This window comes from Melanotaenia boesemani, chromosome 23 (assembly GCF_017639745.1).
Source record: "Melanotaenia boesemani isolate fMelBoe1 chromosome 23, fMelBoe1.pri, whole genome shotgun sequence".
NCBI lineage: Eukaryota > Metazoa > Chordata > Actinopteri > Atheriniformes > Melanotaeniidae > Melanotaenia > Melanotaenia boesemani.
Window position 1 is genome coordinate 12,884,482 of NC_055704.1, and position 21,144 is coordinate 12,905,625.

The 21,144-nt window shown below is 39.9% G+C and overlaps 2 protein-coding genes across 5 annotated transcripts; one reads left to right on the forward strand and one right to left on the reverse strand.

Moving 5' to 3' along the window:
• Positions 1–130: 130 nt before the first annotated feature.
• Positions 131–11,094, reverse strand: LOC121634447 (zinc finger protein 502-like). 3 transcript variants are annotated; one of them, XM_041977079.1, is made up of 10 exons: positions 10,811–11,094; positions 9,893–9,933; positions 9,607–9,809; positions 8,633–8,731; positions 8,423–8,518; positions 8,086–8,196; positions 5,646–5,769; positions 4,515–5,547; positions 3,902–3,951; positions 131–3,305 (listed from the first exon to the last, which is right to left on the reverse strand). In XM_041977079.1, exons 3-10 carry the CDS (start codon positions 9,805–9,807, stop codon positions 2,059–2,061), a joined length of 2,961 nt encoding a protein of 986 aa, XP_041833013.1. In that variant the 5' UTR covers positions 9,808–9,809; positions 9,893–9,933; positions 10,811–11,094; the 3' UTR covers positions 131–2,058. The 3 variants fall into 3 exon arrangements, with proteins under 3 accessions (XP_041833013.1, XP_041833012.1, XP_041833014.1); XM_041977078.1 differs by lacking the exon at positions 9,893–9,933; XM_041977080.1 differs by lacking the exons at positions 9,607–9,809; positions 9,893–9,933; positions 10,811–11,094 and having other exon boundaries at positions 8,086–8,180; positions 8,633–8,664.
• A 228-nt stretch (positions 11,095–11,322) lies between these two features.
• Positions 11,323–15,834, forward strand: selenoo2 (selenoprotein O2). 2 transcript variants are annotated; one of them, XM_041977081.1, is made up of 10 exons: positions 11,323–11,799; positions 12,596–12,799; positions 12,906–13,083; positions 13,168–13,298; positions 13,394–13,671; positions 13,762–13,895; positions 14,113–14,144; positions 14,261–14,446; positions 14,618–14,774; positions 14,901–15,834. In XM_041977081.1, exons 1-10 carry the CDS (start codon positions 11,333–11,335, stop codon positions 15,057–15,059), a joined length of 1,926 nt encoding a protein of 641 aa, XP_041833015.1. In that variant the 5' UTR covers positions 11,323–11,332; the 3' UTR covers positions 15,060–15,834. The 2 variants fall into 2 exon arrangements, with proteins under 2 accessions (XP_041833015.1, XP_041833016.1); XM_041977082.1 differs by lacking the exon at positions 14,113–14,144 and having other exon boundaries at positions 13,762–13,924.
• Positions 15,835–21,144: the final 5,310 nt, after the last annotated feature.

The window sequence follows — 21,144 nt, forward strand, 5'->3', positions numbered from 1 at the left end:
TTTTAAAAATAAAGTTACATTCCTCTGCTCTGTATTTTGTTGCAGGAGAGCCTGGAGATTAAATGCACTTGTTATGATAGAAGATGCATCATTCAGAGCTGTAGGAATGCTCTTACATTTATACATTTGAACAAGTTTGCAGATTTTATTAAGTTTAATAAAAAAATTAAAATGCAGGAAAAACATGAAGTTATGACTCATGATCAGTAAACAGTTAAAACACAGTCAAGGCAATATTATGACATAAAGTGTGATTATTTTATAGTTTAAATCCATCTCCTTTGTTACCTGCACGTTGATGCAGAGGATGTTCCTGCAGCAGTAAACAGTATAACAAACTGAACTTACATAATGTCAGACTTTGTAAGGAACCACCTGAATTTGGAAATAAATTTAGAAGAGGGACATATATTCTCTACTTGTATGTGCGGACATTATCATGACTTAGGTTCTGAAGACTATTGATTACCATTTTGTAGGTCAGAACTGTGCAACTTTGCAAATCAACCTCTTAACACTAATGAAATACAGCATCCCGAATAGAAGCTCTTCAGATACAGCTGTCTATCAGATCTGTGCACGATAAAAATGGTCATTACAATGTCTTCACATTAGCAGAAAACATTGCCAAGGTCTTCTTAAAGAAAACAGGAAATTTATGAGGAATTTAACTGCTAAATATCAGAATCTGTGTGAGGGTGTTATACAGCAGGATCGTGTCAAGTGTTTATAGCATTTCAGACTATTTAATAAGATCTGGGGCCCGAACTGGCACCGTAACAGTCCTTGATCTGACATCTTTCTAAAATAAAGATTTTGAAATTTCTGAACATATAACAAAATTAATTTTTAATATATATATTTATAGTTTTTATTAATTATTTTAGGGACAAAAAATGTAATGCTAAATGAACGAAACAAAGCGTTTGATGTCTGGTGATAATGATTTATTGTATCGTATGTTGAGAGTTTAATAATGGCCATACACCAGGTCACTGATGCAGCTCCGGTAAAGAACCCATGCATGCAGAGCAGGAAAGTCCAAAACGTTATAAATCACCACACTGTCACTGGCTGGATCCTGGATTTTATTTATTTATTTATTTTAAGGATTCTTTACTATTGGGAAATAGGGATCTTTTTACAACTACAGCTTCGAACTCATCAGATAATGCCCAGAATCATTAGCAAAAGAAAAAAAAATTCAAGATGGTATCATGGGTTTTATAATCTGACATTATTTGACCCAGATCATGTTGCTATTCAGGATTCAGAAGTTTCAAAATATAGGGGCTACTGAGTGGGTAGTTGGGCCTTTTGGGTTTGGTGGAGGTCTGCACTAGTTGACCAATACTACCACCAGCAGAAGAACATGGATACAAACCTGGACACTTGCTTTTTTACATCCTGTATGAGGATTTCCATTTTACAAAAGGCTGAGAATTTGTCTATGCTCTCCTACAGAGATGCTGGTACCTCCGGAGCGAACGTCTGTCGAATATCTAACCTAAAGCTGATTTCACTGCAGTACTTTAGGCTGCTGTCCAAGTTCAGGAGTAATTAAATTACCCATTTGTACAAAAAAAAAAAAAAAACTTTTATATCATTTGAAGCTCACTGTGTGGTTATTTATTACCATGTGTTTCACTTTAAAAATTAGGACAATCAGATTTCAGTGCTCATCTAGTAGTAGATGGTAAACATCGTAGCTGTTTTGCATCAGTCTGTTATTGTGGGTATAAATTAGAATGCATACAAAAGAAAAGCAAAAATATAATTTGGCATCTAAATCTGGGAACATCCGCTTCACATTCACTATAGAGCAGGGATCACCAGCTCTGGTACTTGAAGACTGGTATCCTGCAGGTACTGGATGTGTCCGTGCAGCAACACACCTGATTTAAATAATTGGGTCATTAGCAGACTTGAATAAGGTATTGCAGTAGGGAAACATCCAATACTTGTGGGACACCAGCCCTCATGGACCAGAGTTGGTGATCTATTAACAAAATTCAACATAAACTTGTTTGAAGGGATGTTTCTTTCTGTTTGCTTTCTTCATGAAACATGTGTTCGTTGATGCATTTTGAGATGATAAGATTGCCTGAATCCTTTTCCACACTCGACACACAGATACGGTTTTTCCCCTGAATGTGTTCTTTGGTGTCTCTTTAGCCGGTTGGCGCTCAGAAAGCTCTTGTCACACTCAGAGCAGGAGTACGGCCGGACCCCCGTGTGGTAGCGCAGGTGGATAGTCAAGTAGCAGGACTGCGTGAATTTCTTGCCACAGTGGGGACACTGGAACGGCTTGTGGCCCGTGTGGAAGCGCTCGTGCTTTAAAAGCTCAGCATGAGAGAAGAACCCCTTCCCGCAGTCGGAGCAGAGGTACGGCCTCTCACCAGAATGTGTCAGCTCGTGTCTGATCAGCGTGGCTTTATAAACAAAACTCTTGTCGCACTGTGAGCAGCTGAAAACATTTTCTCTGGTGTGGCAGCGCTCATGTTTCTTCATGTTGCGTTCCCTCTTGAAGCTCTTGCCACAGTATGAGCACATGAAGGGCATTTCCTCTGAGTGGATCTTCATGTGGCTCAGCAAACCACCCTTATAAAGGAAACCTTTTCCACACTGTGCACATATGTGCGGCCGCTCTTTTTGATGAATGCGTTGGTGTGCTGTGAGAGCTGCCCGGTAAGCAAACCTCTTCCCGCAGTTGCAGACGTGGACTCTTTCCTCTTGGTGGGTCTGGAGGTGCCTGTTAAGGTAACTTGCACAGCTGAAGCCCAGATCACAGCGAGGGCATTTATAAGAACTCTTCACCTTCTCAGTGTCCCTGCTATGGGTCTTCAGGTGCCTCACCAGCGCCGACTTCCAGGTGAACGTCTGTCCACACTGTGAGCACAGGTACTCCCCATTCTCCATGTGGGTGCTCTTGTGAGTTCTCTGATCTGCTGCAGACCTGGAGAGCTCTCCGCAGATCAGACATTTGTACTTGCGTCCGGGCTTGTGCGTTTGCTTGTGCCTCTCCAGTGACTGTTTGAAGGAGAAATGTTGTCCACACTGGGAGCAGGTGAAGGGCTGCTCCCCAGTGTGAATGCGCTGATGGGCTTTAAGCAAGGACTGAAACTTATAGCTTTTCCCACAGTCGGCACACTGAAAGTGTCCCTCAGCACCTGTGAGGGCCTGCGGGGATGACTTATCCTCTGCTGTTTCAGCAGAGTGGACCATGTCGATGTGCTGCAGGACCGCCATCTCTGCTGAGTGGTGGAAGGAGCACTTAGGACAGGAGAAAGCAGCCGATGAGACATCTGAGGAAGAAAAGAAAAAAGATAAAAGAGGACACTTTATTTGCTTTTGAATTTCAATTTCTATTTTACAAACAATTTACCTAGACACCAATTTTATGGCATTGCAGGTTTTCCAATTAGTTTCACCAAATCAGTTATATAAAATAGATTTTTAGGTACTTTGGTGGCAAAGATATACTGGTAGTACTGAAATGTTTTGATAGTACAATAACTTTCAGACACAATTTTAGACTCTGCTCATCGTCTGACAACAGAAACAGAAAAATGTTACTAAGGACTTTATTGGCAGCTTGACTGTATTCATAGACCACATATCTAACTACAGACAACAAGAGCCAATACCATTAAAGATTTAACAATGTGTAAACATGACATAATGGTGTCATGAATATGCAAACCAGCCCAATCTAACGTCATTTAGCAGGGATTAACTGCTTTTCAGTGGTAACGTGGCAACACTGCACGAAAAACAGAAATGTACAGAAACAAATAGTTCTCAGTGAGTCAATAAGGACTTCAGTATTTTACTCTTTTATATCTGAGAAGTTATTATGGTGAGAATATTAAAAACAGCGTTTCTACAAATAAATACTCACCTTGATCGCCTTCTTTTGAGACCAGGGGTGTCCCATAAGAGTGTTCTGAACTGCAAGACAGAAATTATAATTCACTTTAAATCAGCCGGTTTTCCCATAATAGAAACAATCATATTCACCCAGTTTATTACAATCAGCTCCTTCTCATTGTTAGAAAATTAGCCTAACATGTGTACCTATGGCACAACAGAGCAGTTTTAGAACCACATTGAGTAAATTCTTCATTTTCTTCTTTTTCGTTGTTAAAAAAAATTTCAATCAGAAACAAACAACTTTTGTTTTATTGCACAATCAAACCACGTTAATTGGATTTCTGAAAGAGAATCAGGGAAGACGAGGCAGAGCTGCCAGATACATCATGAAGCTACAGCAAGAAACCATTTTTTAGGGGATAAAATGTTTTCTTTGAACTGGGGAGTCAGGATCTTTGCCAATGAAAAGACCATTTTTGTTAGGAAAAAGTGAGTTGACTCTACTTTGGGATTTTTGTTTTAATTGTAAAATCACTTTAATCTATCTAAATAAAAATGAGCTAATATTCCCATTAGGAAAAATTCTCAAGTTTAGCAAATGTGCCAATTAATAAGGGACAACTGACAGACTGATGGTTTACCAAACAGAAGAGGCCGTCTTCAGCTGTAGAGGGTTGGTCCTCTCCTTTATTTTAGTGGCCATGCGCTTCTGTAAATTTATCACCTGGATCTTCATTGTTGGTCTGCGTTGGCGTCCGCTTGCACGGACTTTCTCCGGAAGAATCACATCATTGTCTGACTCAGCAACCGAACCTCCAGGCTCACTGCTCTGACACTCTGCCCACTGTGGATCCTGATCACCACTATCACCTGTTTGCACCTGACCATCAGGTGCAGTGTTCGCCACGCTGATGCCGTCAACAGCTTTTACAGCCTCCTGCTCATCCTCGAGGCTCCTTACAGGCTTGTCTGTGTTGCGATCGTCAATGTGAGTTTTCAGGTGCTTTGCCAGGGACAGCTCCCAGCTGAACTTCTTGTTACACTGACAACATGTGTAAACCCCACCCTCCATGTGTGTTTGCTTGTGCACTGTACGAGCCGACAAAGAATGGAAGGTCTCCCCGCAGATGATGCATTCGTACGTGCGTCCAGTTTTGTGAGTGTGTCTGTGCCTGTCGAGGGACTGCCTGAAGGAGAAGCAGCGGCCGCAGTCGCTGCAGTGGTGGGGGCGTGCTCCGGTGTGGATCACACTGTGGGCCAATAGCGCAGAGGCAAATTTAAATTTCTTTTCACAGTCGGGACAATCATGTGATCCTACAGGGATTTTATGTTGGGAGGACACAAAACCTTCTGTTGCTGCCTCCTCTGCTTCACCAGCTTCCTCTTCTTCCATCTTTTTTTTTGGAAATACTACCAGAGGATCTTCAGTCACTGTGTTTGTTCCATCAAAGCAGTTTTCTTCCATCACCACTCCAACATTGGTACTTGCGCCTACTTCTAAGTCTGCATAATCAGAAACTGTTACTATTTCAACCTCAACATCCACCAACGGTTCTACATCTGTGTGATCACTGTGGCCTTGCAGTGGATGTGACTGGTTGGGCTGATCTGATGGTTTCTCCTTTCTCATGGATAGAGTGGAAAGGATGTTGTGGCCCATCCTAGAAGGTAGAACTGCACAAACGGGACAAAAAAGGAACACAAGTTATTACGACATAGTTATAGAAAATACAATAAAATAAAAATAAATGTGATTTCAGGAAGAGACCAACCATGTTCGTCCAAATGGCCAGGGTTTTTGTGGTGCTGGAGGAGACTTTTCAAGTCTGTAGGTTCAGACAGTTTCAGAAAACAGTCCTCCAGCACAGAGCTTTCAGCTCCAAGCCAGGAAACAGTCTGTGGCAAAAATAACAATAAAAAAAGGAGCTTGATGGTGGAGAAAGTACATAAAAAAAGCCTTAGGGTACTTTCCCTCTAAAGGATAAATAAGTGTGACATAGATGGATGGGATGGAATATAAGGTCATTTTTATCATTCAAGAAACTTTTCAGATGCACCTTTTTTTCCCCATATATTCTAAACTTTTTAGTCTCAAAACCCTTAAAATTCAAATCAAATACCTCCGAAACAGAGTGTCTGTTTCGTCCTATAAATAAGTTTTCTGCACTTTATGCCAACAAACATATAGCTGAACATAGATTTAAAAGACATTAAACAAGATATTATGCTGAATAAATAACATGTCCATATATGTACAGCACTTCATTTCAACTGTGGTTGTTTTAAAGGGCTTTATAAATAGAGTTGAGTTGAGCATATGCAGCTGTTATGCAGTTAACCTGCATGTACAGGACTGTGGTAAGGGAATGCAAAAACCACTGGAATAAATGCAAAATAGATTGCAAATATTTTGAGAGCAGATGTATTTATTAGTTTAAAGTGAATCATAATCTACTGTGTATGAGACAAACTGTATGCCAAGCATGTCATGTAAAACAGTTTATTGTTTTATTCAGGGTACTCTGCAGTGCATCTGGGTGTAGAAACTGATGGAACTTGACTTCATTAATGAACTGAAGAGATTACTGCTGTCATTTATTATGTTTACTGTTTATTGCTTGATGCTACAGACTGCAGCCAGATGAGTAGAGATTAGTTCTACAAGTTTAACATAGCACTGGTAAAACTACAGTACAATTACATCTGGACTGATACTGATGTGCTACATACACCCTCTAGTGGCCTAAATTGGAATTGCTGGAAAAATGTATCCTGATCCAACAGCATCCATGTGAAATCTCAAGATTCCATTCGGCAATATAAGTTGTGCATTATTGGTATAGTGCAAAAGTCTTGTGACCCTCTTATTTCTTTATATATTGCGAGTACAAAAGAAAATAGTAGCAGCTATTTATTTAACCTTGTGCTCACACTTAATGAACACATTTGTTTATTTAACAAAAGGACATTAAATAAGGCAGTTTGTATGAACCTAACAAACTTGTAAGTCAATACATGGTATGACCAGGGTTTCATTCTCTTCAACACACACAACTTCAACACAATTACCCGTCAACACATCCTGAACCTTCTTAGAAAAGCTTTTCTTGTCTTTTTAATAAAGTTATCAGGAATTGTTATCCAGGATTCTTTAAAAACTTTCTAATGCTCTTCTTTGGATGTTGGGGACATTTTGTTGTTTTCGGTCCAGTTGCATCTCTCAGGTCCTGTGTCAGGTCGAAGCAGGATTTTTATTTTTTCTTATTTCTTGATGATATCGCTTCCAGATACTGTTATCTGCTGCACAAAACTTTTTTAAGGCCAGACATTTCTTATTTTATTCCTCACCGGTCCAGTTTCTTTAAAGCTTTTAGCCATTATTTCTTTCAAAATCTTGTTCATTAAAAATATTTTGTATCTGTTAAAACCACACAACTGATCTTTGGCAGATTTTATCACTGAGACACCCCCTAACGATATCCAGCATCTGTCTTGCATCCTGGCTCTTCTCTGAGCCCTCTCCAGCCAGTAAATGTTAGTCTAATATTGAGTTATCTGTCGCTCCAAAAATGTCCTCTTGGCATTTCTTTGATGAATCAGCTATGGTGGACGCAGTAATGGCCAGTGTGTTAATGTGACATGGTGATGTAAAGCAAAATGCTGTTAAGTGTGGTTTCTATGCCTCTGGACAGAGCTGGGCAACGACAGCTCCAGGTATGCACATAATAAATGTCACAGTACCTCCAAAACAAATCAGATGCATTAAGTTTTAAAACTGCAAAGTTACTAAGTGTTGCTTTAAAAAGGGGTATAATTAGCTTTTTTGTGGATGCAACTGAAGAAATGGAGGAAATGATGCGTCTGTGACAATCTGCTTGTAGCAAAATGTCTAAAGATGCAGTTTAAATTGCTTTATTGCCATTTGCCATGTGTTAACGTAACACTGGTTCATCCCTTCAATTAGAAATGCACTGGAAATTGGTTTTAAAAAGCAGCCAATGTTTAGGGAAAAATTATGAATGATCTTCTGAACATAGCCTGAAGAACTATTGTTTAAAACTTTTTTTAATTACAAGAAGGTTTAATGTCTAGGAAACTCAATATAAGTACATGAGAGGCAATTTAAAACCTTTTCACAGTCCTATCACACACCCTAACCTCCTTATATTTTAATATTGTAACTGTAAGTGTACTTTAATGAGATCCCCTTACCTGCTCCAGATCAGGAACTGGCAACAACTGACTCAGTCGAGACAGGAACTCAGAAAACAGCATCTCCAAGTCACTGTCATATTGCAGGCCGTACTCTGCAAAGAACACGTCCTACAAATCAAACAAGATGTGGTTACCAATGATTTTACTGCACAAAAATAAAAAAGCCAAGTGTGTTCTTTAGCATCATATACACACACAGAGAAAATACTAATATTGTTGTTGCTACTGTTAATAGTAATTCAAACATTTCTTAGAACAAGTTATAGAACCAAACCTCCTACTAACCATTAAGAGTAAGATTTTCTTTAGAAAGGAGCAAATGAAGATTCCTCACCGTGAAAAAGTTTCCTCTTTCTTCAGGATCTTTGAGCAGAATCTGAATTAACTCAAGAAAGTTGGCTATTACCTCCTCCTCTTCAGATTCTCTGACCTACAATATAGATTATAAAGATAACATAACTAACGTGGTCGTGTATGACTAAGTGGCAAGCATGTTAAAGTAGAAAAGTTTTTGTAATTTAAAAACTAAAACATAGACACTGACTTCTACCAGAGCAGAATGTGGCAATTTTATCTTGTCCAGGTAAGAGAGAATACACTCAGGTTTTCCAGGTCCTTCACTTCGACACAACTCCAGAATGTACTGTTGTCAGGAAGGAAAATAATGTACAAAATTACTCCTGCAGTCACAATACATTTCATCTAAAATTTAGTCTATTTGTTAATACACACTGCTCAAAAAAAAGATAAAGGGAACACTAAAATAAAACATCCTAAATCTGAATGAATATTCTTATTAAACACTTTGTTCTTTACATAGTTGAATGTGCTGACAAAAATTACACAAAAATTATCAATGGAAATCAAATTTATTAACCCATAGAAATCTGGATTTGGAGTCACACTCAAAATTAAAGTGGAAAAAACACTACAGGCTAATCCAACTTTAATGTAATGTCCTAAAAACAAGTCAAAATGAGGCTCAGTAGTGTGTGTGGCCTCCACGTGCTTGTATGACCTCCCTACAACGCCTGGGCATGCTCCTGATGAGGTGGCGGATGGTCTTGTGAAGGATCTCCTCGCAGACCTGGACTAAGGCCTCCACCAACTCCTGGACAGTCTGTGGTACAACGTGGCGTTGGTGGATGAAGCGAGACATGATGTTCCAGATGTGCTCAATTGGATTCAGGTCTGGGGAACGGACGGGCCAGTCCATAGCATCAATGCCTTCGTCTTGCAGGAACTGCTGACACACTCCAGCCACATGAGGTCTAGATTTGTCTTACATTAGGAGGAACCCAGGGCCAACTGCACCAGCATATGGTCTCACAAAGGGTCTGAGGATCTCATCTCGGTACCTAATGGCAGTCAGGTTACCTCTGGCGAGGTACATGAAATGTGCTATACAAATACATTTGCCTTGCCCAAGTGTTCCCTTTATTTTTTTGAGCAGTGTAATTATCTCCTATATGCAAGCTTCATCAAATATTTTAAGACTTGAGTTGTGCTAGTACTCACCCTAGCTCTTAATCCCAAATTTAGCAAAGTTCTGTGCTTGTTCATCAGCAGCTCTGGTACAATGTCCATCACCAAAGACACAAACTCTGCCAACGCCCAGTACTTCATTACATCTTTTTTCTTCATCACCTGCCACATTGAGGCTGTCATGAGCTGAAGAGGGGGGACCAAAAGGCGCAGTGATGCCAGAGGCAAGGACATATCTGAAAAACAGACATTTTAAATTGAGGGGGAAAACAGCTGAAAACATCAGTCCAGTTGATAATAATAAAAAAAAACCTCACACCTTCTTTGTCAAACAAGATTTCATTCAGACCAAGAAAATCACTGATAGAAGGATGAGAATTCATAAAAAGCACATAAATGCTTAACTGGATTAAACAGCTGATAATTTGCCACAATCTCAGCTCTTTTTATCAGCAATATTTTGTTGGACAGTCAGCTCTGCAGCTAAGACTTTAGAAAAGATAGGATCATTAACATGGGACACAAAAAGCTTCAGGGAGCAACTGATGACATTTGCCACATTTATGTTATTGTTATTTATGTTATTGGAATTTAAATGTCATCCTCTGATCCTTTAAACCAGTGTTTTGATTTTCAGTTTGATATAGCCATTTATCTGGTGTTTTTGGCTTTAGTATAACTACAATCAGCCTACCATCGATCGGTCAACTGATCTTGGGTTGCTAAGACAACAGGCCCATGGACTACTTATAAAACTATTCTCAATAAAAACCTTAAAAAAATTTAACAATGGCGTGACAAACGATTAAAAGATAATGATACAGTAATATAGAGAATCTAAGAGCTTCTAATTCCCGTTCATCAGAAGGATCTTGCCTGAAAAGTGCTTTGTTTGTTAACTGGAGGAAGTTTTTTGTTTTGAATACAACCTTGGGGTGCATGTTCAACAACGACAACGTTGCTCAACGTAATGTAGACTTTAATCTGCTTACTAAACACACATTAATTTACATCATATGGCGATATTTGTTTAGAATGATACGTTAAACCCACTGACAAATCTTGACACGACATTACAGTTGGAAGATAACATTAAATGCTAGCTTATTATACAAATTTCATAGGCCAACTGTATAAAAAGGCAAATTTTACCGGAGTATAAAAACAGATAAAAGTGTCACCGCTTTAAATTATTCACAAATTTTTGTGTTTAATGCTAAGTCCGTGAAAAACAAACCATTGGAAACGTCCGTGCAAACGCTTGAGTCCATTTTCTCCAGCTTGTGCAAAGTTTGATTACCTCCAATTAGCAATCTCGGCTAGCTACATAGCCAGTTACTACGTTAGTTTTTCTTGTTACGGGCAGACACAGATCTATATCTGCTCTGCCCCACTGTCTCTGCAAAGTGCCACCTGTCTGTCTTACTCAAAATAAGCACTTTTTCAAACGTAAAAAAATAATCTAAACACACATGCACGTAGTGCAAGTGATTTGTTGTTAGCAAATTCTTCTTCTCTATTTAGGTTTTTAACTGCATGTGACTTCGAATTGTTGCTGCCATCTGCTGGAGACTATTTGTATAAAATAAACGTTTAATTGCTGCGCTTTTATGTGATTTTTTCTGTTTCTTTAATCAGACACTTACACTTATAGACATAGTATCTCCTTTGTTTAATTTTTTAAAAATAATTGTAGTATTGTATATTATAACGCCCCATTTCATGGATTTGGGCCATTCAGACGCCACCACAACTCTCAATGAGGGCGTCTCATAATCCGCACACAACTTCCATGGAGTCCTCGGGGTGTGCGTCCTCCGCTCTGGAGCAATTACCTTTCAACAACACCGCGTTGAAAAAGCTGCCGGTGGATGTATCAGATCAGCCCGGGTCCAGGACGGTGCCAGCTGCTTGTTTCTCCCAAATTTGGTCCCTCCAGCCTCTGGTCCGTCCCAGGTTCGTGGCGCTGTCCGAGTCAGCGCTGTCTCTGCTCGGCCTGAACGCGCAGGACGTGTTGAGCGATCCTCTGGGTCCGGAATACTTGAGTGGTTCTAGGCTTCTGCCGGGCTCCGAGCCGGCTGCGCACTGCTACAGTGGGCACCAATTCGGGCTGTTTGCGGGGCAATTGGGTGATGGGGCAGTGATGTATCTGGGAGAGGTGAAAACGGGCATCCATGGGCGCTGGGAGATACAAGTGAAAGGTGCAGGTGTCACACCCTACTCCAGGTGACTTTAGTCTCTCTCTCTCTCTCTCTCTCTCTCTCTCTCAGCCATAATTTGAGACTTTCTCAACTTTGAGTAAATGAATTTCAAAAGATGACGCATCAGTTTTTTAAGCCTTTCTCATCAGAGGCATGTGAATGCAGAGGAGAGCTGCTTAAGAGCTTAACTGCTTGGCACACATGAGGTGCATGTGGACTGTGCAAAACTCTTGAGCCAATCCTTATTTGTTTATACTTGCTTTCTTGTGGTATTTTCATAAGACCTCCAGGCTTTCATAATTCCAGTTTTTCTTAGGATATTGGCTGCTTCTTTGCATATTTTCCATCCAGGCCTTTTGTCTGACCATTATTAGAAGAGAAAATGTTTGTTTTTCACCCCTTTAAACTAGTTTGCACTAACATATAAACAAACTTTGATAAACTCAAAGACCCCAGCAGCTGAAAGATGCATCTGGACTTTCGGTTGGTCCATTGACTGTTTAATCAAGTCTCATTAGAAAAAAAAAGTGGATGTCAAAAAGAAATTCATAAGGAAGTGAAACATGAAGAAACGGCTAAGAAATGCCAAATAACACAAGAACTGGACTGAAAATTAGTCACAGCGGGTCTGATGGATCCTCCCCTGAGCCTAGACCTAAATAATATTGAAGGAGTGTGAACTTATCTTGAACAAAAGACAGCCAACATCCAAAGAAGAGCTTTGGAAAGTATTTCAAGAAGTCTAGAGAACTATTCCTGCAAACTACTTTAAAAATCAACTTACAAAAAAAAAAAAAACCTCTGTATTGCGATTTATGCAGAGATGGTGACGGCAGAAAGGTGCTTCGCTCCAGCATCAGAGAGTTCCTTTGCAGCGAAGCTATGGCTTCTTTGGGAATCCCCACCACCCGTGCAGCCTCCCTCGTAACCTCTGACCTCTATGTCAGCAGAGATCCGCTCAACAGAGGCAGCCGCATCCCAGAGCGCTGCTCAGTCGTCCTGCGTCTCGCCCCCTCTTTCGTCAGGTTTCATGACTTTTATCAGTGAACACCACCTGTGTTATAAAATATATATATATATATATATATATATATGCTCTAATAAGTTATTTTCCTTTTTGTGTATTGAAAGGTTTGGCTCCTTCGAGATATTTCTAGGTCGAGATGAATTCTCTGGTTTGCAGGGTCCCAGTGCAGACCAACACGATATCCGTGCTCAGCTTCTGGATTATGTGGTCGAGACTTTCTACCCCCACATTCAGCAGGCTTATGACAACAGGAAGGAGAGGAACATGGCTTTTTTCAGAGACGTAACAAATTACTCATCATAGCCCTCCTTTTCATTCAGTGCAGGTGTTTGAGCATTACAATAAACTTTTACTTTTTTTCCACAGGTGATGCTGCGAACTGCTAAACTGGTGGCCCAGTGGCAGTGTGTTGGCTTTTGTCATGGTGTCCTTAACACAGATAACATGAGCATACTGGGTCTTACTCTGGACTATGGCCCCTTTGGTTTCATGGACAGGTAGGCTGAAAGATGGTAATGTTTTCTATTACCAGTCTGAAAAATGTAACACAATGTATTATTTTGTGTACTGAAACTAGCCATCTTTTTGTCAGATTTGACCCAGACTTTGTTTGCAACGCCTCAGACAAAAGAAGACGGTATTCATATCAAGCCCAGCCTGCTGTGTGCCGCTGGAATCTGGCTCGCCTGGCAGAAGCCTTGGGCTCTGAGCTGAATGCATCAGAGGCAGGAGCAATCCTAGATAACTTCATGCCTACATATGAAGCCTTCTACCTGAGTATCATGAGGAAAAAGCTGGGCCTTCTGAGAAAAGAAGAAACAGAGGACAATGTGCTCATATCAGATTTACTGCGTGTCATGCACAACACTGGTAAAAACAAACAAACAAAAAAAAACTTAAAATCTAATCAGACAGCTGTTTCTTGAGCCACGAGATTTTGATGAGATCATGCCTTTCTAGGTGCAGATTTCACCAACACATTTCGCCTGTTGAGTCGTGTACCCTGGCCTGAAGATGGGGACAATGAGAGGACCACTGTGGGGCCAGTGGTGGACCTCATCCTAGAGCAGTGTGCCTCTATTGAGGAGTTAAAGGTGGCTAATAAGCCTACAATGGAGGACCGGTGAGGGAGTGTATGGTGGTAGGATATAAGCTTTATTATAGAACAACTATAACATGATTAAACAGTGTGCAGGGGCTCCACCATATACTCTCAGTGAATCTATGTTTAATCCCACTGACCACTAGACTGGTTTCTAATGACTAACACTGTCTTGCTATATGTTTTTTCTTCTTCTTTTTAAATGATAGCATTTTGGAAGACAGTCTTACCAAGATAATATGTAAGTTTAAACCCTATGACAACTTCAAGGATTCATGTGGACAAGCTTGGCACAGATTGTAGCCCTAGATTTGGATTAATGGAGAACTTAAAAATTACAATCTTACCTGTTTTCAGTGAACTGGCAATGATTCTGTCCATGGCACAAACCAACCCAGTCATGTTTGAAATGGTGGCAGACAGGCCAGATGTGGCCCAACAGCTGGGATTAATGGGCCGGTTAAAGGAGCTCCTCGAGACGGATCAAGATGAGCTAAAAGAAAAGCAGTGTGATGACTGGATCCGCTGGCTTTGCCAGTACAGGTAAGATGTGAGGAAAAATTTTAAAGTATTTACTTTAAAAACAGTCAGTGTTTAACCAAGCTAGCAGCTACATAGAGTGGCAATGTTACCAAAGGAGCAAAGCAAATGCAACTAGCTAGCTGAACATTAAATATTCTATTTAATATTTTTACATTGCTGTTGAAATACCAGGAGGCGTTTGGCTCGAGAGTGTGATGGCACCAGTGATTTGTCACTTATCAAAAAGGAGAGACTCAGGGTGATGAACTGCAACAATCCCCGTGTGGTGTTGCGCAACTACATTGCCCAGAATGCAATTCAGGCAGCAGAGAAAGGAGACTTCTATGAGGTCAGGCAACTTTTGAATTTAACGATTGACTAGATATTTGTGAGTTGCCCAGCTGCTTCATTAGATTCTTTCAGGTTTTTGTCTCATTTTTCATGTGATTCAGGTTAGTCTTTTTTTGTCTGACAGGTCAACAGAGTTCTCAAAGTTCTGGAGAAGCCATATGCCGAACCTGAGCCTTTGTGTGAACCTGATTCATGTGGGGATAAGGAGCACAAACAGAGGGAGTTTGCTGACTCCTATGATGCAAAACCTCCTTCCTGGGCACAGACTATCTGTATCACATGATCTACATAGAGCCTCTCAGGAAGCTAAAGGAGAGAAGTCTGTTTTCACAGCTGGACCACATTAACTAAATCGGTGTTATTCGATGCAAATGGAAGATTCTGTTTTGTTGCCAGCCCCTCAGGTCTTCTTCATTTCCACCTCAGACCTTCTCTTCTGCCTTCCTAAGGGGAGGATATGATGTTGCTGTGTATTCTGCAGTTCATTGATGCAGGAATATATGAATGTTTGTGTGATCCTATGTTTTAATTTAATGTTGCAAAGGCATGACATTTAAATTACCCAAAATATATTTACAATAAAATGTACTGATTAATTACATTTTCCCCCTAAAGCTGATGTAGAATAGGGACCCCTCATACAATGTACTGCATTAACCAGCTGAATGGTCACACATACAATTATTAAACTGCTGATGAATAATGAAGGCTTAGGCAAAAAGTCACACAGTGACCTGTCTGGGCCTGAAACACTAGGAACACATCAACAACAGTAACATGCAAACAGGATAACTAAAGTAAATTTGATAACATTCTCAAAGTGTCAACATTTTATTTTCTAAATGATATGATGAATGATCTTTCCAGTTTTTCTAATTAAAGATGTGTAGTTTTTCATAATTTTTTATGCCTACTTTTCCTTCTGTAACAATGTGTATGATCCCAAATTCTTTAGATATGTATACACACATCAATAGAGAAGAGTTGTGTATTACACAGGAAGGGGAGAATAAAAACTAATAGTACTTAAATAAAAAGTTTTGGTATTCAGTGAGCACTGCTTTTACAGTAATTGTTTTCTTCTGCATGTGCATCAGGAATTATATAGATTTTTATTTATGAAATCAAGTTTTTCTTTAAATTTCTCACTAATCTATAGGAATGTGTAGAACTCCTGAATGTACTTGTAGTACGTGCTAAGTTACTGAAGTACAATGTTATGGTAATTAATAAAGTGACATGGTTACCGGAACAACACAGGACTAAATACTGACTATATTTTAAAAAAATTATTCTATTCATTAGCAAATAGAAAAATAAATTTAATCTTTTTCTGCTGACTCAGGGGGTGGGGGCAAAGATTGAGCCATGTTCCTTTTGGGGGGCGTGTCATGTAGTGAATGGCGGGTGGGGCTGCTCGTGTGGCCTTGCTCTCAGCACGGTGTGATTACTGCCCTCAATTTTAACTGCAAGGTGGATAGATGGGGGGTTAGGGGTGAGTGGATGGGTGGAGAAGGGAGCATGGGGATGGATGGCGTGGGGGGACAGGAGTGGTAGATGGTGCCCAGGTTCCCGGGGTGTGTGGTTGACACATTGGGGTGGGTGCCGGCCCATGCCGGGTGGTTGTCTGGGGCTACCTCTGGGCTCTTGTGGCTCGGGGCCCTTCCTTCTGGCCACCCTGGATGTCTGGTGCCTGGCGGGGTCAACGGCTGTCGATCTTGTACCCCATTACTGCTGGGGGCTCTAGTTAGGGCCTTCCCCTGTCACCCTCGGGGTGGGTCCGGGGTAGTCTTTGTGGTGGGGTGGCTTGGGTTCGTGCTCCGGGATTGGTGCTGATCTCTTGGGTCTCTGGGCCACCCGAGTCTGCCTCAAGCCTCCATGGAGGCGTGGTCACATTTGCACAATCCCTCAATCCTGACTCCTCATCCTCCGCATGCTGACACAGTCACTGAGTTGTCCAGTGGGTTTATACACTAAAAGCTACTTTTGTTTTTTTTTATTTGTGTGTCTTTGGTACTTTAGTTATTGTCCTGATATATCTTTTTTTGCTGTCTTGGTTACTATTTTTTTTACAAACTCCTGACGATTGTCAGCTAGTTTACCTGTAAAAGTTGTAAGAAATTCTCTGTTGTGTTTCTGTACAGGTGTAGCAGTTGGTTGTCTGATGTTAGATTGGACGGATCTACTGTATCTTTTTTCTACATTCCTTTTTTCTCTTCATTACCCTCCTTTATTTATTTTTTATATGTTTTATATATTTTTTTTCTGTCTCTCTTTCCCTTCTGGTCAGGTCCAACAAGATTACATAAATTCTATAATTCCAAATAAATAAGATAGAACAATATATTTAAATAAATAAAAATTGAGAATATCAAGAGGAGCCTTATCCCCATAAAGCTTTCCTAGGCAAAGCAAATCTGTTCGACACAACACGGCAGCCAGACCATCATTCTGTTTGCTACAACGCTGGACAGTACAAGTTTAATTTCCTCATCAGCCCTGACCAGACCTGACTGTATCACAATGATAACAGGAAGGAGCTCCTCCTCCTGAACAATCAGTTCTCTTAGAAACTCATTGAACTATAAATAGATTTTCTTGCTGTCTTCAACATTTTGAATATGCAGTTTATCAAGCTTACCAAACTACATGGTGTTTAGTAAGCTTGTTGTCTGTTTATGTTCATGTTTTGAAATGATGTTTTGAAATCACAGGACAGGACAACACACACCCATTTTTATAAAACACACAACCATAAATTGTGCATATGTGTCAATAATGTGGCAGTGACACTGATTAGCTTTTTACGCATTTCACATAGTCAGAAATTTTATCTCACCTTTCTTCCTGCTTTAACTGTAGTGTTTTTAAACCTGCCAGGAATGTGTGACACGATTAGTTATATGCTGTAAATTCCACCAATTTTATATGAACATAAGATGAGTCAGGAAACCTGGAATAACAGATCAAGTTGATAACAAGCATTGTGCCAGTTGGTGAAATCTCCATTGTTAGGGTTAGTTTAATAAGATGATTTAATGATATGTTAAGCATGGTCATAAAACAGACTTAAGGTTCATCTGAGGAAAAAATACAAAACATCAAGTCCTGGTCACTTGCAGCAATAAACATAAAAACCTAGCCAACAGGGCTTTCACATCCATGTACACAATCATCTTTAGCTGAATGTGATCTTTAACGCAAACAAATAAACTCACTTGAAACCATAAATGTATTTGTTTCATTTGGTTATTTTCAAAATGAGTGGCAAACAAATATTTAAGAGCAGATACACCTGCTGAAACACACCAAATAAATTCTTTCCCACTTCCAGTAGTAGTTTTATCCTCAGTGTCCTGTGGGCTATTGCAGCATCCTCAGTTAAAATAAGACAAGAGCTGAAACCGATAAATACGTGCAGCTACTGCAAGGTAACACTGTACTCCGAAACTAGAAGTCAAGGAGTGTTAGTGATTTTTTCACCATTGTAGAAAGGACTATAGAAAGTTAAAGGGGGAAGGAATAACAGATTTACTGTCAAACGGGATTGTGTAATACAGGGAGGCTTGGTGCTTTCCTGTTGCAGGGCAATAAAAACTCAATTAGACTTTGCAAGATAACACGCCAGCCTATATCAGCTCAATACTGAAAGTATTGCTTCATATGACCCTTGCAGCAGTCAGAGGATGTACACAGAAGACCAACAAAGACCTTGATTGTGTGACTGGTGTGGACAACAAAATGGCTTTCATTAAGCAACAGCTCTTGGCTACCTTGGCAGAGTTGGTGGATAAAGATCTAAAGATGTTTCAGTTTTTTCTTTACAATAATGACGTTGAAGGATTTGAGCGTATTCCAAAGTCTCGGGCTTACGGTCTGGACAGGGAGCAGACTGTGGATCTAATAGTGCAGACTTATGGCTACAAAACAGCTGTTACTGTCACTGTGAAAATACTGAGGATGATGGGCTTCAACCTGTTTGCTGAAGAATTAGAGGAAAAATGTAAAGAAGGTAAAGGAAGTTTTAAAAGGACAGAACTTGACTGTTTAGATGGTTTGTAAGTCTAAGCAGACAGGTCATTTAACAGTGGTTTCTTGTCTCTGTTTCTTTATCAGTTACAAGCAGTCAAGCAGGCAAAGGTAAGACAACAAGCAAAACCAACAATGTACACACACACACACACACACACACACAGCCACATTGGACCAAATGATACTTTTTCCTTCAATTTGAGAGACCTGAATGGAAATTAAGAGCTAAAAATAATAAAAATAATGTCATCTGTTTTTTAAGTCTTATGAAACTAGCCCACAATAACCTTTATTCAGTTTATGAGCCCCAGAAGGAAAAATTACTTAACCAGGTCAAATATAAAAGGCCTAACTGACAGTTTCTCATGGCTTTAAGACCTTTTTTTTATTCTTAGTAGAAAAAGATTTAATTTTATTTTGATCAACAATCGTGTTTTTAGTTTTATTCTGCTGTTGAAACAGAAATAGACACAGATCTGCTTTATGTTTTAGCAAAACTAAGTTATACAAAGATTTTTGTATGAAACTTAGTTGTTTCACTTCCTCCCATCTCAACCTAACTTTCAGCCAGTCAGTATTTTACCAGCATGTAGCTTCAGCTCCAAAGACTGTGTGTGGGGTTTGCATGACTGCATGTCTGTCTGCATGAGGAAAATCACATTTTGCGGAGGCTGAGAGCACAAAAGTGTCTGTGAGGGCATAAAAAGCCTTTTTAGTGTACAAAGGTCCACACCCAGGAAACCATTACACCATGTATTCTAAACAAAACATATTTTCATTGTGGGTTGGTCTGTCATGCAACATTACTGTCATGTCTTACTTATGGTTTGAAATTTGTTGGTCCAAACCTTTGGTTGTACGCTGAAGCCTGCCAGATGCCATTCATAGACTGTAGTTAAGTTTAACTTCCTCTCCTGGCAGAAAAGAGTATTATGAAAACAACATCGAAGTATTTATTTATTCTGCGATTCATTCATTTATTTCCATCTTTTGTTGCAGAATCTGAAAACAACCCAAACCAACAAGGACTGAATTCCATGTCAAAGGAAAAGTACCAAGGCATTTTTGAAAGGATTGTAAAAGAAGGTGACATTATCTACTTAAAGCACATCTACACAGAGCTGCATGTGACTGAAGGAGCCTGGAGAAGCTTCATTGAGGAACATGAAGTCATTCTACAGAATGGAAAGCATGTGGCAACAGAAAAAACACCTGAGAAAGCTAGTGACACATTTGAAGCCAAGCAAACTAGAATTGTAACTATTGAGGGCACACCTGCCGGAGAAACCAAATGCTGACCCTGAGCTTTTGTGTGAACCCGATTCATGTGGTGAGATGGAGCACAAACAGAGGGCGCTAACAGACATGATGCAAAGCCTCCAGCCTGGGTAGAAAATGATCCACATACAGCCTCCCAGGCAGCTGAAGAGAAGTCTGTTTCCACTGCTGGACCATATGAACCAGTGTTTAAAGCACACTAAACCTGTGTTGTTAATGTAAATGCTAGATTCTGTTTGGTACCAGCCCCTCAGTTGTTCAACATTTTGTAAAAAAAAACTTTTCAGTTTTTCTAATTAAATATGTGTTGTACCTTATAGCACTTTCTCTTGTGATAACATGTATGACCCAAGGATTCCTGGGTGTTCTAAATATAGATAGAGAAAAGTTTTGTAATGAGAAGAAAACCACCATCACATCTGAGTTCAGGAGGTGTCAGGCTACCTTTCCATGGATGGAAACATCAAACCTCTCTTGGTATGTGAGTGATGGTAGTAGTAAACACTATGTGTACATTCACTGTGTTCTTGTAAAAGTGCATTAGCAAATATGTTTATTTAAAAAGATTTTTTTCTTTGTCATTTATCTCTACAGTTTTATAACTCCTGGATGTATTTATAGTAACTGTTCAGATTGTACTGAAGTACAGTAATTATTAAACTGTCACAGATATTGTAAAAACACTGGTCTGACATAATGGTTTATTTGTGTAGCATTCCGGTATGTTGCTGTACCTAGATCTACACATCTGCATCTCATGATGAATTTTTTTATCTAACATAACCAGGGTGGACTGGGACAAAAAACTGGCCCAAACATTTTGATCCAGACCGGCCCAGATAGGATCATGCACACCACCCACCTTTATGTTTCTTTGAATGTATATGGGGGCTTTGCAATGGATTAGTGGGAATCAGTGAGAGTAGATAGATTAAGTACTTCTAAAAGATGTCATGTATGAATAAAAGAAAAAGCTACACTGCAGCAGTGATGAACCCTGGAGCAGCATCCATCCTACTGTGTGGGCCTTTGTTTGAGAGACAGAAATGATAGATCAG